The sequence below is a fragment of the Mercenaria mercenaria genome, chromosome 3, assembly GCF_021730395.1.
Source record: "Mercenaria mercenaria strain notata chromosome 3, MADL_Memer_1, whole genome shotgun sequence".
Taxonomy (NCBI): Eukaryota; Metazoa; Mollusca; class Bivalvia; order Venerida; family Veneridae; genus Mercenaria; species Mercenaria mercenaria.
Window position 1 is genome coordinate 47,104,072 of NC_069363.1, and position 17,078 is coordinate 47,121,149.

A 17,078-nucleotide genomic window follows, 5' to 3' on the forward strand; every position below is an offset into this window, starting at 1 on the left:
GAATAATGAAATTAACTATTTCTCTGCCTTGCAAATGCCAAGATATAAAATTGAAAATGATTGCTGTCCGCATATCGTCAATTTTATCTGTTATGTATACGAGTTCATAGCATTTAAACCTCATCAAAGGGACGCTACTCGTTATTCGTTAAGATTTCAAGATTTATTTTAGATCATGGGTTATTACAACCATGTTATCATACCAATAACACCATAATAAATAAGTAACTAAAATGCACGCACACGCACACGCACACACACACACACACACACACACATATAAAAAGGTTGTATTGTTTTAAAGAAGAATGACTATCTGACATTAGATAAAAGTGTCTTGCAAAATATAGCCAATTTAATAAGTTCTTTTGTTACATTTACTATTCATTAATTGATCTAACTTAATACAATTAGAGTCCAATTTTTCTTTCTTTCATCTGAAAAATGTTGACATTCACACAAGTAATGGAATTCATCACCTAAACGATTTCTTTTTACAAAAGTGACACGTTTGACGAAATATTTCAATATTTTGACTGCGACCTATTTCAAAAGGGAATTTGTGATTCTTTATTCTAAATTTAAGCAAAAACAATGAAAGATTCTTGTATAGTATAATTTTCAAACACAAAATCTTTTTGTAAATTTTATTTATTTCACATTTTGGTGAATTTGAAACAATATTATACCCATTTTGAATAAACCGTTTCACCACTTTCAGAAAATAAACACACCAAGTCGGAATCATCTGAGTGTTATATCTTCGTTGATGCTGTAATGTTAATGTTTATCATTTATTTATAAAAAACAAGAAAGATTTCGGCTACACAAAAAGGCAAAAAGGGTGTTGTTGTCAATATTTCTAAATGTAAACAAAGGACGTTTTCAGCCATTTTCGTATATAATAAATGGAAAATTCAATTTTTGTCATGAATATGTTTTTTCTCATCTTAAGGTATGATTTGTTTGTTTGAGTTGGGTTTAACGCCGTTTTTCAACAGTATTTCAGCCATATAACGGCGGACAGTTAACTTAACCAGTTTTCCTGGCTTCTGTACCAGTACAAACCTGTTCTCCGCAAGTAACTGCAAACTTCCCCACATGAATCAGAGGTGGAGGACTAATGATTTCAGACACAATGTCGTTTATCAAATAGTCACGGAGAACATACGCCCCGCCCGATGATCGAACTCGCGACCTCGCGATCCGTAGACCAACGCTCTACCTACTGAGCTAAGCGGGCGGGTTCTTAAGGTATGAAAAAAAAAACATATTTCACTCGTGGCTTTCGTGATATAATCAGATATTCATAAAAAACTTGAATAGCCTGTATTTATATAATGCAATTAGTTATAGTTGTGTTAATATTATATTATACTAACTTGGTCCTACAGTTTTCTTAGACTTCATCAACATAGGTTATCTGACTCAAAAGAAGAAGTGTGTATCAAAATGTGCACACTCTTACGTTTTGATTCTGAAGTCAATTGTATTTTAGTATCTAGCAACCTGTGACCAAAATATAGATACTAGACTCTCATATTCCTAAGAAGAAAGGTTGCATGGTTGAAAAATTATATCTTTTACAAAGTGAAACTTTTATAATCTCGTCGTACATCATTTTATCTTTTTAATATTTTAGATAATAAGTGAAACAAGAGCTGTCGGATGACAGCAATGCTCAAATATTCGACAACATTGTCACTAAAGAAAGTTAATTTAATGAACACTAAAATCGAAAATGGGGCATAATTTTGTAAATATGTAAAAAGGATTTATTGAACCTGTGCAGTGTATCTCAGCTTATCACAGTGGAAAAATGTGTGATGTTTCAGTCCATTCTCATTAGTTAAGTACTGAGTCCATTCTCATTAGTAAGTACTGAGATACCAGCCTACATACAAAAACCCACTTATATCCAAAACCAAATACTGCTTAGTCGGGAAAGGGGTATATTTTTGTAAATATATAAAAAAGACTGTGCATTTCATGTCGGATCATCACAGTTGTCAGGTGTGAAAAGTTTCAATCAATTCCCATTCGTGTTTTTCAATCCTCCGCTACGAGTGGTGGGGGTTATAGGAATGGTCTCCGTCCGTCCTTCCGTCCTTCCGCCCTTACGTAACATTTTGTGTACGCTCTGTTTCTCCTAAACCCCTTGAAGGATTTTCATGGAACTTTGGACAAATGATAACCTCATCAAGACGATGTGCAGAACCCATGAGTCAGTCATGTCGGTTCAAGGTCAAGGTCACAACTCAAAGTCAAAGGTTTGAGCCTTCCATTTCGTGTCCGCTCTGCGTCTCCTAAACCCCTTGAAGGATAATAATGAAACTTGGACCAAATGATCACCTCATCAAGATGATGTGCATTACCTACGAGTCAGGCATGTCGGCTCAAGATCAAGGTCACAACTCAAGGTCAAAGGTTTTAGCCTTCCATTTCGTGTCCGCTCTGTATCTCCTAAACCCCTGAAGGACAATCATGAAACTTGGATCAAAGTTCACCTCATCAAGACAAACTGCAGAAATTATGAGTCAGCCATATCGGTTCGAGGTCAATGTCACAACTTAAGGTCAAAGGTTTGAGCCTTCCATTTTATGTCCGCTCTGTATCTCCTAAACCCCTTGAAGGATTTTAATCATACTTTGGTCAAATGGTCATCTCATCAGGCAATGTGCAGAACTTATGAAACAGCCATGTTGGCTCAAGGTCAAGGTCACAACTCCGGGTCAAAGATTTGAGACTTCCAGTTTGTGTCTGCTCTGTATCTCCTAATCCCCTTGAAGGATTCATATGAAACCTGGGTCAAATAATCACTTCATCAAGGCGATGTGCAGAACTCAGAGTCAGTCATGCCGGCTAAAGGTCAAGGTCACGACTCAAGGTCAGATGTAGGGCTGCCATTGATAGGGTCTTAGTTATATCGACCATACCGATATATCAGAAGACAAATATCGACGATACATCGATATATCGATTATTAAGTTAGATTAACAACCTATTTGTTCAAATGCATACTGTATACCTTCCTGTAAATGCTATTTTTAGTTTTATTGCCTACTTTTCATATTTCTGTTTGATTGTGTTGTATTTGTATTTATGAAATAAATAAAATTTAATAACACCTTCATTTTTATTTTGCCTTCACTCCTTTTTAGCATTTATCCAAATTTACAACTTTGTGAACATAAGTTGTTTTTTAGGGTCTGAGTGTTTATTTGGATAGTGTTTTCTCTCTGTAAAATATCGATTTTTGAAAATGGGAATCGATAATCGATCGACAAAAAAATATCGTTGATACATCGATATCGTTTCTATCGATGACAGCCCTAGTCAAATGTTTTAGCCTTCTATTTCGTGTCCGCTCTATATCTCCTAAACCCCTTGAAGGAATTTATAAAACTTGTGTCAAAAGATCACCTCATCAAGACAATGTGCAGAACTGATGAGTCAGCCATGCCGGCTCAAGGCCAAGGTCACAACTTAGGGTCAAAGGTTTGAGCCTTCCATTTTGTGTCCACTCTCCGAAACCCCTTAAAGGATTTTCATCAAACTTGGATCAAATGATCACCCCATCAAAAACTCATGAGTCAGCCATGTCAACTCAACGTCAAGGTCACAACTCAAGGTCAAACGTTTGAGCTCTGTATCTCGTAAACCCCTTGAAGGATTTTCATGAAACTTGGGTCAAATAATTACCGCATCAAGATAATGAGCAGAAATTATGGGTCAGCCATGTCAGTTCAAGGTCAAGGTCACAGCTCAAGGTTAATGGTTTACCCTTTCACTATCCATGACAGTGGAGGGGGATTTAGCTGTCTTTCAGACTGCCTTGTTGAGATAAATAAAACACCAATAATTGCTTAGTTGAAAATGTGACATTATTTTGTTAAAAAGCAGATATATGAAACCTGTGAACTGCAATTCAATTCATCTGTGAGGTTTCAGTCCATTCCAAGGATTGGTAACTGAAATACCAGCTAGTAAAAGAAACTAAATGGGGAAGCATCGAATAGTCGAGCTAAAAGGCCAGTATGATGTGTTTTCCTAAGGTCAAAATGTTGTTGTAGGAAACATATTCATAACGCATAATAAATGTCTGTATTGTTCGTTCATTAACCACATTTTCAAAATTATAGCACATTGCATGTTAATTATAGCACATTGCATGTTTAAGAAAACAATAAAATGTTTTTCCATATAGTCACAGAAAGTATGGTGATTGGATCAAATAAAGTATTTTCACAGGATACCGTTCATTTGCTCACATGATATTTAATCATTTAGTGAAATATTAGTTATAATGATTTTCGATACTAATGATAGAGTAAAACTTTATGATATTCGGAATCGCATACTTATAATCTCTATTATTATATTTTTATACAAAATCTTAATATTCAAGATTTACGTATGTACAAAATAATTGAAACGCACCTGTATTTAGCAGCGAGGGTACAATGCATATTATACAATTTTATTTTCATCAGAAACCGTCCAAACAATATTTGACGGATACGTGCGGGAAGCCATATTTTTTCTTTTATATTTTTTTTAAACATGCTATTGTTACGAAATATAATGTATAACATAGTTTAATGTATTTCAGGCACTGGCAAGACATACACAGGAATTAAGTTGATATATCTTTTTAACAAGATCAATGACATCTGGTCCAAAGAAGGAAATCCGAGATATCAAGTTCTTTTCTGTGGGCCGTCAAATAAATCGGTTGATTTAGTTGCAAGTATGTTTTTGTTTCCACATTAAAAGTAAGGTTAGTACACGTTTTTGTGTATTAACATCTGCAGAAGCCAGCGGGAATGTTTGTGGCCGAGACAGAAAACATATCCCAAGGGCTTCTGCAGACGTTAATACACAAAACAAACGTGTATCGCCACTATTCCTGAATAAACCATGGCACGAAGACTAAATATATTGTTTTCATATGAGTGTGATGACTTGACGATTCCGGTACAATTTTTAATTCCCATTCTGTTTTCCTGAAAACGAAAGTCTGTTTCACTGATCTATCTTAGCAATACAGATATGAAGTATAAACGCGTGGAAGAAATAATATGTAGTATAAACGCGTGGAAGAGTCAATGGAAACTCTAAACATGTTTTGGATCTCAGTACCCGGGGCTCTCAAATCAACCTTGTATTAAAGGTTTTTAAACGATTTGTTTTCATTTCTTGTTATTACAAACATGACATTTCCGATAATTTTGCGTATTACTTAAAAATTCGGTAAACAGGAACACGATTTCAAGAATAATAATTTTACACTCGAGTTATTCATAAAAACAAACAATCGCACAGTTCAAAAGGGAGTAAATAAAGGGAGAAGCTAGTACGCACTTTGTTGACTTTGTAGGGGAGAGAACAGTGTGTTTTGGGTTGATAACTGATACTGCAAAAGATACATGTACCATGGATTACATTTAATCTTTCATGCTACAAAAAAGAAGTTATTATGGAAGAAACAAGGCACAGATACCAGATGGCCATCTGTCATGATCTGAGCAGTAATTCATACACGTAACTGGCAAAGCATTTCGAAAATAAACATGAATTGCCTTTTTGGTCACGATTTTTTTCCCGTTAATACATGGTTGGGTCCAGTGAAAAAATTAGTATTTGTGCAAGAATATCTAATAAGATGCGTGTACAAAACGCATTTCCGTGTACGATTTCTTATTAAATGTAAAGAGAAATTATACAAAGTACAATTTATTAATTAAAATACAATTGAATTATCCAGATTATCCAATTTTGTTTTTTTTTCGCATTGCGTGTTTACTTTACAAATGTTCTAAAAGACAGTTTATATTACTTTTTAACCAGGTTTATCAAAAGGTTGAAGACTTGGTTGTTAGATTGGCGATGTCGTTGGAAGGATGGGCGGCGTCAATACTTGGTTTCCGTTTCAATAACTTTAGTTTGGACTGAGATATTGACATGAACCATGACCTATATATAGTATACAATAAGACCAATGTTGGGATTGAATTTAGGGTCTGTAGGATCAAGACCACTATTACTAAAAATAAGAAAAAAAAACAAATTCCAAACAAAACCTTCAGTTTTGATTGATCGCTTGAAATCAAACTTGGCATATAAGTACCTTATAGAAAAACCATGGCTGGGTTTGCATATGGAATCACCTGGGTCAGGTTTAAAATCAGTATAACTGATTTAATGTTCATACTCAGAAATTTCCACCGTGGCGCTGTGGTCTAGAACGTTTGGGCAAAGCTACTTCTTGTGATGTGGAATGGATGGGTCACAGTTCAACACCCACTGAGCGCCTTTTTAGTGTGATTAAAAAAGAAGTCATTTTAATGTCATTGGGTTAAAGGTCTGGGTCACAGTTACTAAAAAATATTTTTCTCACTGTGGTTATCAAAAGGGTGGTTTCTGATTTGATGATTTTAGTGGCCTAGGGATATACTAACTGTCGCCGATCTTGGTGTACGGTAAGCTTATGTGAAGAATTAGCTTTAGGTGATATTTGAAAATATAAAAAGGTTTCCACTTAGTATGTTCACTTTGGATAACCTATTGTCAGCAAACTTGATGTGTAGATAGCTTTTATCGAAAACAAAGTTTGGAATTATTTGGGGGTCACTCATGTCAGGGACAATGTCGCTCTAACTAAAAATAAAACAAATTGTTTTCTCTCAATAACTTCTGTTTGGAATAGGATAACTTAACTAATCTGCAGAGTTTAAAATTTCATCTATGACTCAGTGGTCTAGAGCGTTGGGCTCTGGAACAGATGGATCGCGGTTCAGATTCCAGCCTGCACCTAATTGTTTTTGTGATAAAAAGTCATTTTAATGCCATTGGGTCACAGTTACTAAAATTACATTTTTTCCTGTGCTAATCACAAGGATGGTTTCGAGATTATAAGTTAATTAGGACTGACTTACTCTCACCAAACTTGATGTATAGCAAGCTTATATGAAGAACTGGCTTTGGACTGTATTTTTGGTCACTGTTATTACTAATAGAAAAATGGTTTACGTTCAATATCTTTAGTTTGGGTTACATGCTGTCAGCATCTTGTGTTTAGGTAGCTTTTGTCTGGGAATATATTTAAGGGTCACTCGAGACAAGCTCACTGTTACTAAAATTGGAAAATTGATTTCGCTGAATAACTTAATTGATCTGCATACTGTGAAAGTTCCACTGTTGTGAAGTGGAATAAAGCGTTGGTCTAGTGCACCTTTTATAATGTGGAATGAACAATTCAAATCCTGGTCTTGGCCTTACTTTGCTATATGGTCAAGGACAAACTTATGACATAAGTCATGAGTCTTACATGGCATTGACACATCTACGTTTGGTATATCTTTACTTCTGAATGGCATGTTTGGATGCAGTCAAATATGTATAATAGAACATGAAACTTATTAATAAACCCGTTGATCTGATACAAAGTTTGAAAACCTGGTTTTGATGGGATTTCCACACTTCTTTTTTCTTCATTAAAACAGGATGGATGCTTCATAGATTGGGAAATTACCGGCCTGACTTTGTGCGTATTTATGGAAGAGCAACAGAAGTAGAAGACTTTCCGATACCTGGAGTTTCATACCAATCAAGAGGTAACAAGATACACACAGCAGATGATGATCTACAATCCGTTACCTTGCATCATTTGATACGCAAAAACAGAAGCGAAACATGCAAGAAAATCAATGAGATGGACAGAAAATTCAAAACGATGATCGGCAACCGCGAAAAGCCAGATTCAAAGACTCTAAAATCCTATATGAAACTTTTGGCAAAAGCATCCAAGGACGAAATCAAGAAACATCATGTTATCTTGTGCACTACTGGTTTCGGTTCAAACCCGACACTTCTAAAGGCTGCAAATGTACACCAGGTAACTATTTTTTTTTCTCACAGATGTTGTAAAAATGATTTCTTTTGGAAACATTCATTCCTATGTAAAGTCAAAAACATAAAATGATCTTAATGTATTCTCGAACAGACGCTATTACTTAGAGGATCTTACATTTTTGTCTTTCGTACTGAATTAAACGAGTTTGATAAAATAGTAAAATTCTAGGCTGTGGTAAGCATTTTATTATTTTTATTCATTGAGATTAAAACACGGTTGTAGCGTAATCCTTTGTTAGTTTTGTCCATTATATAGGGTATTGTACCGATACCTCTTTATACACACAATTATTTTACTATACCCGTCCATTATTATTAGGTTCTTTAACATTGTTCTGTACAATACGGAGATATATTTGGACGAATAGTACCCAGCTAAGAAAACCATATTGGACGAGCCGCTGGGCGAGTTCAATATGGTTTTCTCAGCTGGGTACGAGTCCAAATATATCTCGATTTGTACAGTACAATGTTAAATAACCTTTTTATTCTATATCTATTTTATCTTACTATAATAATAGTTTAAATTAAAAATGTTTCACTGAATATTGTATTCCTGCCTTTAGGTTTTCTAGTTTTTCCTAGCTTGGTATGAGTGCAAATATATATTATACAGAACAATGTTAAGCCTTAAATAATCTTATTCTATATTTATTTCACTTCATACGTAATATACGTACTTCATTGAATGTTGTTTTTTCTGCGTATCAGCATTAAAAAAGAAGTATATGGTGCAACCTCCCTACAACAGCCATTTGGCGATTTAGGTGGTAATAATATTTAGCTGAGATATTATGCCCACGAACATTGTCAGCAAGTTTGGCGAAGATCGGATGAAAACTGTTCGACTTAAAAGAGCGGCGAGGCTAAATTCCCCGTTTTTCGAGTAATTCAAGGACTATAATCAGAGGGTGCCTGGTACAATTTGGCTGGTTATCGAAATTGGCCGAGATGAAATGCCCACAAACATTGTCAGCAAGTTCGGTGAAGATCCGATGAAAACTGAATTAGAGAGCAGACATGTTTTGGATGCTGACCGCCCGTCCGCTGCCATTCATAATCTTCTCCATTTTGTTGTTTCTTAACCGTTAAATAAAAACTGCTGAGGTAGCTATTCAGATAGTCAGGGCTGATACCAATTTCTAGGTTTCGTCCGGAACGGCTTCTTTTAGCGACTTGTCAAATATTTCAACATCTGATGATCCTTTTTACTGTATTTTTAAGTTTTTGATTATTAACGAACGTTTTAGTATCTAAATCAGATAGCATTGTTATCCCTTGAATCGTTTTTGTGTGTTGTTAACAAAAAAACTCAAATTAAATCCAGATTTCAAGACGCATAATCAAACTCTAGAGCGCCTACTTCATCCGATTTACATTCGGAACATTTTCACGCGTTTCGGGCTTTATCGTATGTTTAACATGGGACTGTTGAACCGTCCAAATACAGAAAATACAGGATTTTTTGTACGCGCGTGCGTCCAAATACAGAAAATACAGGATTTTTGTACGCACGTGCATCCAAATACCGTAATACATTGTACGGTCACGTGTTGCAAATGAACGTTCGCGATTGGATAGATAAAATAGATATAGAATAATAACCTGTAACTGTCCATTCTTAAAATAATGGGTACTTTAAGAATGGACAGTTACAGGTTAATAATGGACATTCATAGTAACAACCTTGTGCGCTGAGAGTTGTGAGTACATCAACCTATCAAATTAAAAAAATTCTAAATATGAACTGCAACGTTTTGCAGAAATTGTAGCTGCAATAAAAATTCTGAAGGGGAACGTATGACTTTGACCAATATCGGGCCCCAGATTATCAGCAAAATGAAAATCAAAGAATATGCCAAAAGTAATGAATCTATTCGACTTTGTAGTTTGAAGTTTGATGTAATAAATCCATTTTCTGTTTTACCAGATGAATTAAAAATTGCAAATTTCTTTATGTTTGATATTAGGAGTTTCTCATGCCAGTCATAAAGGCGAAAACTACAAGTAAATTTTGCAAAACATAATTTTGCAATTTTCATGAGATTTCCTTTTAAAAGTACATTTGTTTATGATATATTATAATAAAAGACGTCTCCGGAATCCAAGAACTTCCTTCTTTTATCCAGGGAGACCTTTAGAATTATACACAGTTTTACTTGGTTCTTAAAGAAGAGAAGAAAAATGCATACATGCTGTTGTAGAATTTTTAAAACAAGCAGCAAGGTTTTCCTTCCCAACTTATCAAAAACAGAATTTGAACGGCAGAAATAAATCCAAATTACATTTCATTTTCATAACTTAATACTCAGTACATGTAAAGTGAATAAGAAACGATTTTCATGGTAAAAAGCATTTTCTCGGCACGTCTGTTTCATTGTTTGATAAAAAATGCTGCCTAATATTTAAAAAAACCCATACATTTTAGAATGTCTTCACCTGGATCAATCATTGTATTAAATTACTTGATCTATATATATATAACTGCAAACTCAGCACGAACAAAGCATGGACAACAACTGATGCACATATCTTTAGGCCAAGTTAAGTTTTAAATTTGTAAAGATTCTCCGAATCATTCAAATATAACAAAACTAGATCTATTTGAAACTTTTTCTAAAAAGCAGCACTGAATGTCATAAACGTTTAAAAATCTTCTAATTGCAATAAATCTTTATATGCAATTTTATTTCAATTCCGTTTAATTCAAAGACACAAATCAATGAATTGTCTTTGCCTTAAAGAGGCCAATATTAGAGAAATTATTTAATAAAACGACAATCTTGACTTTTTCGTGAGGACCATGTTTTAAGTGAGAGAAAAGCCTCAAACTATCCATTATGTGAAAGAATGGACAGTTTTCGGATTTTCTCCTTTACTTAGTAAATTCAAACAGAAGTATAAATGTAAGATTCTTTTTATCACTTTTTTTCTGCTGAAATATAGAAATTCCCAGAACTTCTGTTTCAAACGTCAAAATGGTTACTACCAAAAACAGACATGTCGTTATTTTCAATCCAGCGACGTCAAATATAATAACAAAACAAATTTACGAAGAATTGAAAAGCAATATTAAATAAATAAACGTACTAATCCTCACTGAGTTCTGTTAATCTTTTTGTATGATGAATTATAATACATTGATGTAAAACTTGAGAATGGATAACGGTGCATCCTGCCGTATCCGACACCCTTTGGGGACCGACCGATCGTGTTTGTTTAAGCAGGTTGCTCTTTAAATCAGGTCTGACTTCGGATACATATATCTGAAATCCGATATTACCTAGCAAGTTACTAGTACGTTAATATATTGCTGGTTAACATATAAGAAAGGTTAGAATTATGTTCCTCAATTTCTTAATTTTCTAGTGCTTTTCGGATGCGTCGATTTTAAATGAATGAGTCTATGTCTATTCTGTTGCGTCTAATTATTTACCTTGGAAGCACTGACTTATCTCAACCTATATATTGAAGCGGTTACGTTATTTCATGCGATTAATTTTAAAGGAAAATATTTTATTAAACAAAATAACCATTAAAGGCAACCGATGACACAGCGACGTACTAGTACGATCTCTGAATCCTGTGCATAGTGAATTATTACTTAGATTCTATAAGTCAGTTGCAAGTCACTTGCAAACCATTTTCTTTGTCTGCGAATTTATCTGTTCTTTTTTTATTGTTACATCATTATTTCTGAACTTATTTTCCTTTTTTTAGGTATTTCTATTTTTATTCCTGACAATACATATACAGGCGATAAGCAATTTTTGTAGATCTAAGATGGTGTTGATATTTCATGGTGGAAAATGTCTACAATAATTTACATTTACATATGATTGCTCTTCATTGCGATTGGTTGAAATACAGTACATCTGAAATCATTCGTCCTTTAACACTGATTCATTTGGCACAGTTACTTGCGGAAAACAGTTTAGTTCTGGTATAGAACACTGGTTAGGTAAACTGCCCGCTGTTACATAACTGAAATACTGCTGAAATAGGGGCGCTAACACCAATCAAGAACAAAACAAAAACGAAAAAAAAAAAAAAAAAAAAAATCTACAACTGAATACATACTCAAAAGATTGGCAGCTAAACTTATATCCACTCAGCCATCATGTCATACGATATGTTGGCCATTTAGTAATGAACATAGATCTAGTAATATCGCTATTTAGTTCGGAAATATACAGAAAATTCATGAGTGCCAGGTACATATTTACGCACGATAGTAATATGTACCTGTTACTAATCATTCGTCCACACTTTGAATTGCAAATTGTTTGATACATAAAGAAACATGTATTTTTCACTCATTTACCTCTATAGATGAGCAATTTTCTATATCAATAATTTTCAAATAAAAGAAACTGACCAGGCATAATATGGCGAGAATTGCTCTTGGTATTTTTTTTTTTGTTTCTTAAAACGACTCAAAGATTTAAGAAATTCAAAACAATAAGTTTCACGATCGACTTTGTGTCTGTTCAGGGGCGTGCAATGCATGCAATTAAAATCTTGGGATATCAATGCTATGCCGGAATAACAGGTATGCAAGTATAGGTTATAAGTTGAATACAGCAGTTTTAAGATGTTAATTTCGATCGAGTGCGAGCGAAGCGAGAAATTTTAACTGCTGTATTCAACTTATAATTGTCTTACAGCTAGCCCATGCGGAGTCTATTAAATCGTAACATTTAACAATTGAATCTAATACATACAGTTGATGTGACAGCTGTATATGAAAAAGAATGACTAGATTTAAATGGAACGAAGCAATGCCATTAGCAGAGTAACTTGGGCGTAAGATCTGGTAAAGTCAAGCTATGCTTGTATAGAAGATATAGAAAACCTCAGTCATTATGATATTTTATAAACGATTAAATGAAGAGTTTGAAGTCATTATCTTACTTTGAAGTACATATAAGCACAAACATCCTTTCGTTAACATGTTATTTTATTTTAGATCAAATTGAATGAAGCATGGAATTTAACAAGGGTAAACTATACTTGTTAGATAAACTCCATACAGACAGTGATTCATTTTCGGCACGAATACATAATCTTTATGTAGTTTTAACTGTCATTATTACTAAAACAGTCTACTCGTGGATTCCAAATCAGACAAAAAAGCGGGACACACTTAACGTTTTACAGTTGATGACAAAAAAGACATGGGCAAACATTACTAAGGCATTTGTAAAATTTCGGGTTAACGTTTTTAGTATATGTGATAAAAATATATCCAGCTAGAACAAACACTCCTGCTTAGCGCTGGGGCCGTATTCATAAAGCATATTAAGTATAAGTTTTGACTTAAGTTTAAGTTTTTACTTAAGTTTGTGGTGATTTCAACTTAAGTCTAAGTAAAAACTTAAGTTCTAGTCATAAAACAGCTAAAACTTAAGATACGTAAGAAATGACTTAAGTCAGAAAATAAAATAGCGTGGTGAGTACGATTAAAGTGTTGTTTTCAGATAAAAGCACTTTAAACATAATTGTGCCTGTTGTATCTGTCAGAAATAATGTTGTTTTTATAATGTTTTCGTCCACAGTAAAAAACAAGAATTACTTATTAAGTTGTTTTATGAATAACAAATATACTTAAGTAAAATAAATTTCTAACCTAAGTAATACTTAAGTAAATAATCAATTTCTTATACTTATACTTAAGATGCTTTATGAATACGGCCCCAGATCTCCGAATCTCTGGGTCGTGACTTTGATCATAGGGCGTGACGATTTGATAATAAACATTGTGTCAGGAGACATTTCGTTCTCTACCACTGAATCGTGTGCAGAAGTTGGCAGTTACTTGCGGAGAACAAGTACTGGTACAAAATCCAGGAACACTGGTAGTGTTGATTGCCTGCTGTTACATAATTGACACAAAAATCAACTGTAAAGCTATAGAAAGAAAAAATATATCATTTAAGTTAATATCCAATTTAGACGATTGAATATGTCTTTTGCACTGTTATAAAGACTAACTTCAAGTCTATTTTAATACTTGAATATATCTTAATGCAGATACATTTACTATATATCAGCCGCATTAACCTATTAATATTCCCTCATAATATTTTGAAATAAGTTGCACACCACAACCATTTTCATAAAGTGATAACATCACAACGAGAGGTTGTTAATGATTTAAATGGATTTTAGTTCTGAAACATTAATACAATGCAAAGGTGTTTATCATCGCGTTGTAAAAGAATTACCAAAATTAATATTGTATTGAAGTCAATAAAATATTTGTTTTTGATGGGCTTAAATACTAGAAAAAAGAACTGCTATTTTCATGCGCTTAGTTAGATGAGCCAAGTTTTAAAAGTATAACAAGAATTACATGTCTAGATTCCTTATTGTTTTTGCTATGGAGTGATTTTAGTTTGTATTTACATAAAACTTAGTGATTGATTTAGAGATATGAAACGTTATATCGTTCAAATCGGTCTATTAAGCGGCATGGGGAATCCATCTAAGGAGCTGTGTTATGTTCCAGTCAGTAGGTGAATTTCGAATTCAAATCAATTTAAATTCTAGGACGGCCAAACGTCTCTCAATATGGAATGGTGTACAATGAGCTAATGATTAACAGATAAATTTAATTTTTACATATCCGAACGTTTATTAACACTCAAATTTCAAATCAAATCATGAGGGTAGACAGATTATACTATCTACTATTCTTGTATTATCATTGACAATGCATTAAACACACCTCCAATTGGTATTTCATTTGTTTGGACATCATTAAATATAGACATTAAATTTTATCGTTTGTCATACATGTACAGTTTAGCTCATCCTAACAAAGCCGTAATGTTGAATATCCGATTGATAACAGGTATTCAAAACTGAACAGTTTTGACTGACCTCAATCCCATATCAAAATTCTGTGTATTATTACAAAAAGGTGATAAATTATATAATTATTTTACAATGTATCAGTTTTCTGGAAATAAGACATTTTTTCTCCGTGTGAAGCTATTGCTATTAGAATATAGCAGCGGTTTGCAATTTATCTCGAAATGTTACACGTGCCATTTATAAGTTAACGCAGCTGTATAATAAAGCGTCTGTCTATAATAGACCAATTATATGTCATTTCAAGGGATTGTTATTCTTGTCACTAAACAATTCAGGTAATTATTGATGAAGCTGGAATGTGTCCAGAGCCCCAGTGCATGGTTCCACTCATCGCGACGAAAGCCAAACAAATTGTATTGATAGGTGATCACAAGCAGCTAAGACCAATTGTAAAGTGTAAGGCAGCTGCTGAGCTGGGCCTTGACAAGTCATTGTTTGAAAGATACGCAACAACTAAAGAAAGCATAGCCCCGTTCATAATGCTTGATGAACAATACCGCATGGTGAGACACTTTTTATGTACATATTATATTTGTTTTAAATAAAAAGAATTGCAGTTCATGTTTGAACGATTTTGTCTTTTTATCAATATTAAAGTATTATATATTATGTGTGTAACTGTTAAACTCTCTATATCTCATTTCATTCCCAGGGCAAGGACGACCTTTATTAGTATCCATTTTTCTGTCATCCTTTAAGTGTGTTCGCCCGCCTATATTTCTTCACAGAATGAAAATCCAAGCCAGTATCGATGGTCTTCCACCCTTCTATTCATTAGTGGCATAACATATTTATTCCTAGTCCATTTATACAATTATTGAGTCGACTAAAACTGAAATCGTTTGACGATTCCTTGATGTCGCAACATTTCTCTTTAAAGAAATTAAATTATGTCAGTTTCAGACCTCTGATTAATTTATATGGTTTTAAACCTAACACACTGTATTCGCTGTGACGCATTTTACAATAGTTATTGCTATACTTCTGGTGTTGCCATCGGCATCGTGTGCGGATACCTTTTTGGACGAATAGCAGTAAGTTCGTATCTCAGTAATTACTCATAACATTTAAATGGAGTTTCACACATGCATTCCCCGCAATAATACTGACTACCAGACGTAGGTTCAATAACGCGTTTTTTTCAACAATATTCTTTTCGCGATTGTCAGCGTGTTAGTGTCTGGAAAATTACACGTTACAACTGAATGAATCTTCTTTTATTTTTTTCCCATCATGATGCCAATTTAATGCCATAGAATCCATAACACTTTCTGTAATGTTGATAAAATTTTACCCCTTTTTTGTACGTTTTCGACTCAACATAATTCTATTTGCGATTGTCAGCGAGTTAGTTTCTCTGACGCTAAAGATCAAAGGTCACATTTTATACTTCTTTTGGTTACTTCTTTTTGTGATTCCTTAATATATTTTGTTGTTCTCTGCTGTGAAGTCAAAGGCGAAAAATAGATATGCTGTTCATATACATCTGCATGTCCATTCTGCAAACCTTCACATCCGACCCACCTAGAATCAAATGACTTTTACTCTTTCACTTTTAGTTTCTTGTGTCCTTGATATTACCTTTTAGTATTCGGTCATTTGCTCCGTCCAACATTATTCGCAACCCCTTCATTCCACTCACGCATCCACCCAATATTTGGACACACTCAATCATTTTATTTTAACTTTTGGTTTCTGAGAATCCCGTAAACCACCCCTCCCCGTCCCTCCACCAATTGCCCCACCTCACCCCTATAATTGTATTTTGTACTTCTAGTTTTATTGAGTTTCGTGATATTAAATATAAGTACTTCAATCTCATTCCAATATTACCAACCATCTGGAAAGGATATTTCCTACCATTAGTTTTATGATAGTGTCTGAAAGTATACTGTGTAATCTATCCTTGTCCAATCGTGGAACCTTAGAGCCGCTCTGGTGATTCTGTCATTCTGAAATTACTTGAAGATGTTATATTGTAGCTTTATCGCCTTTTGATAAAATATTTACAGAAACGTCTTCTTTTGACATACTCAAGAATAAAAATTAATTCTGAATTTTATAGATAGATGAAAAAAAAAAGTGTTCATGAGTCTATTATCTACTTTAAAATTCAGTACATGTAACATTTAATTTTGCAAATTGGCTCCATTAACTTTGAATTACTTTAATTTTACAAGCTATTTTTTTTCAAATTTAAGTATCTCAAAAGAAAGATAATATTTTATTAATAATAATGAATTAATATCTAAACTTTGCAAAAATGAAATAATTTTCATACATGG

General features: G+C 33.8%; 1 protein-coding gene across 1 annotated transcript in view; it reads left to right on the forward strand.

Moving 5' to 3' along the window:
• The window catches only part of LOC123524793 (helicase with zinc finger domain 2-like), a 72,147-nt gene that overhangs the window by 44,216 nt on the left and 10,853 nt on the right, over nucleotides 1–17,078 (forward strand). The window contains exons 11-13 of the mRNA XM_053539681.1: nucleotides 4,613–4,750; nucleotides 7,506–7,897; nucleotides 15,069–15,296. Coding sequence (XP_053395656.1) covers nucleotides 4,613–4,750; nucleotides 7,506–7,897; nucleotides 15,069–15,296 — 758 coding nt within the window. The remainder of the gene's footprint in view (nucleotides 1–4,612; nucleotides 4,751–7,505; nucleotides 7,898–15,068; nucleotides 15,297–17,078) is intronic.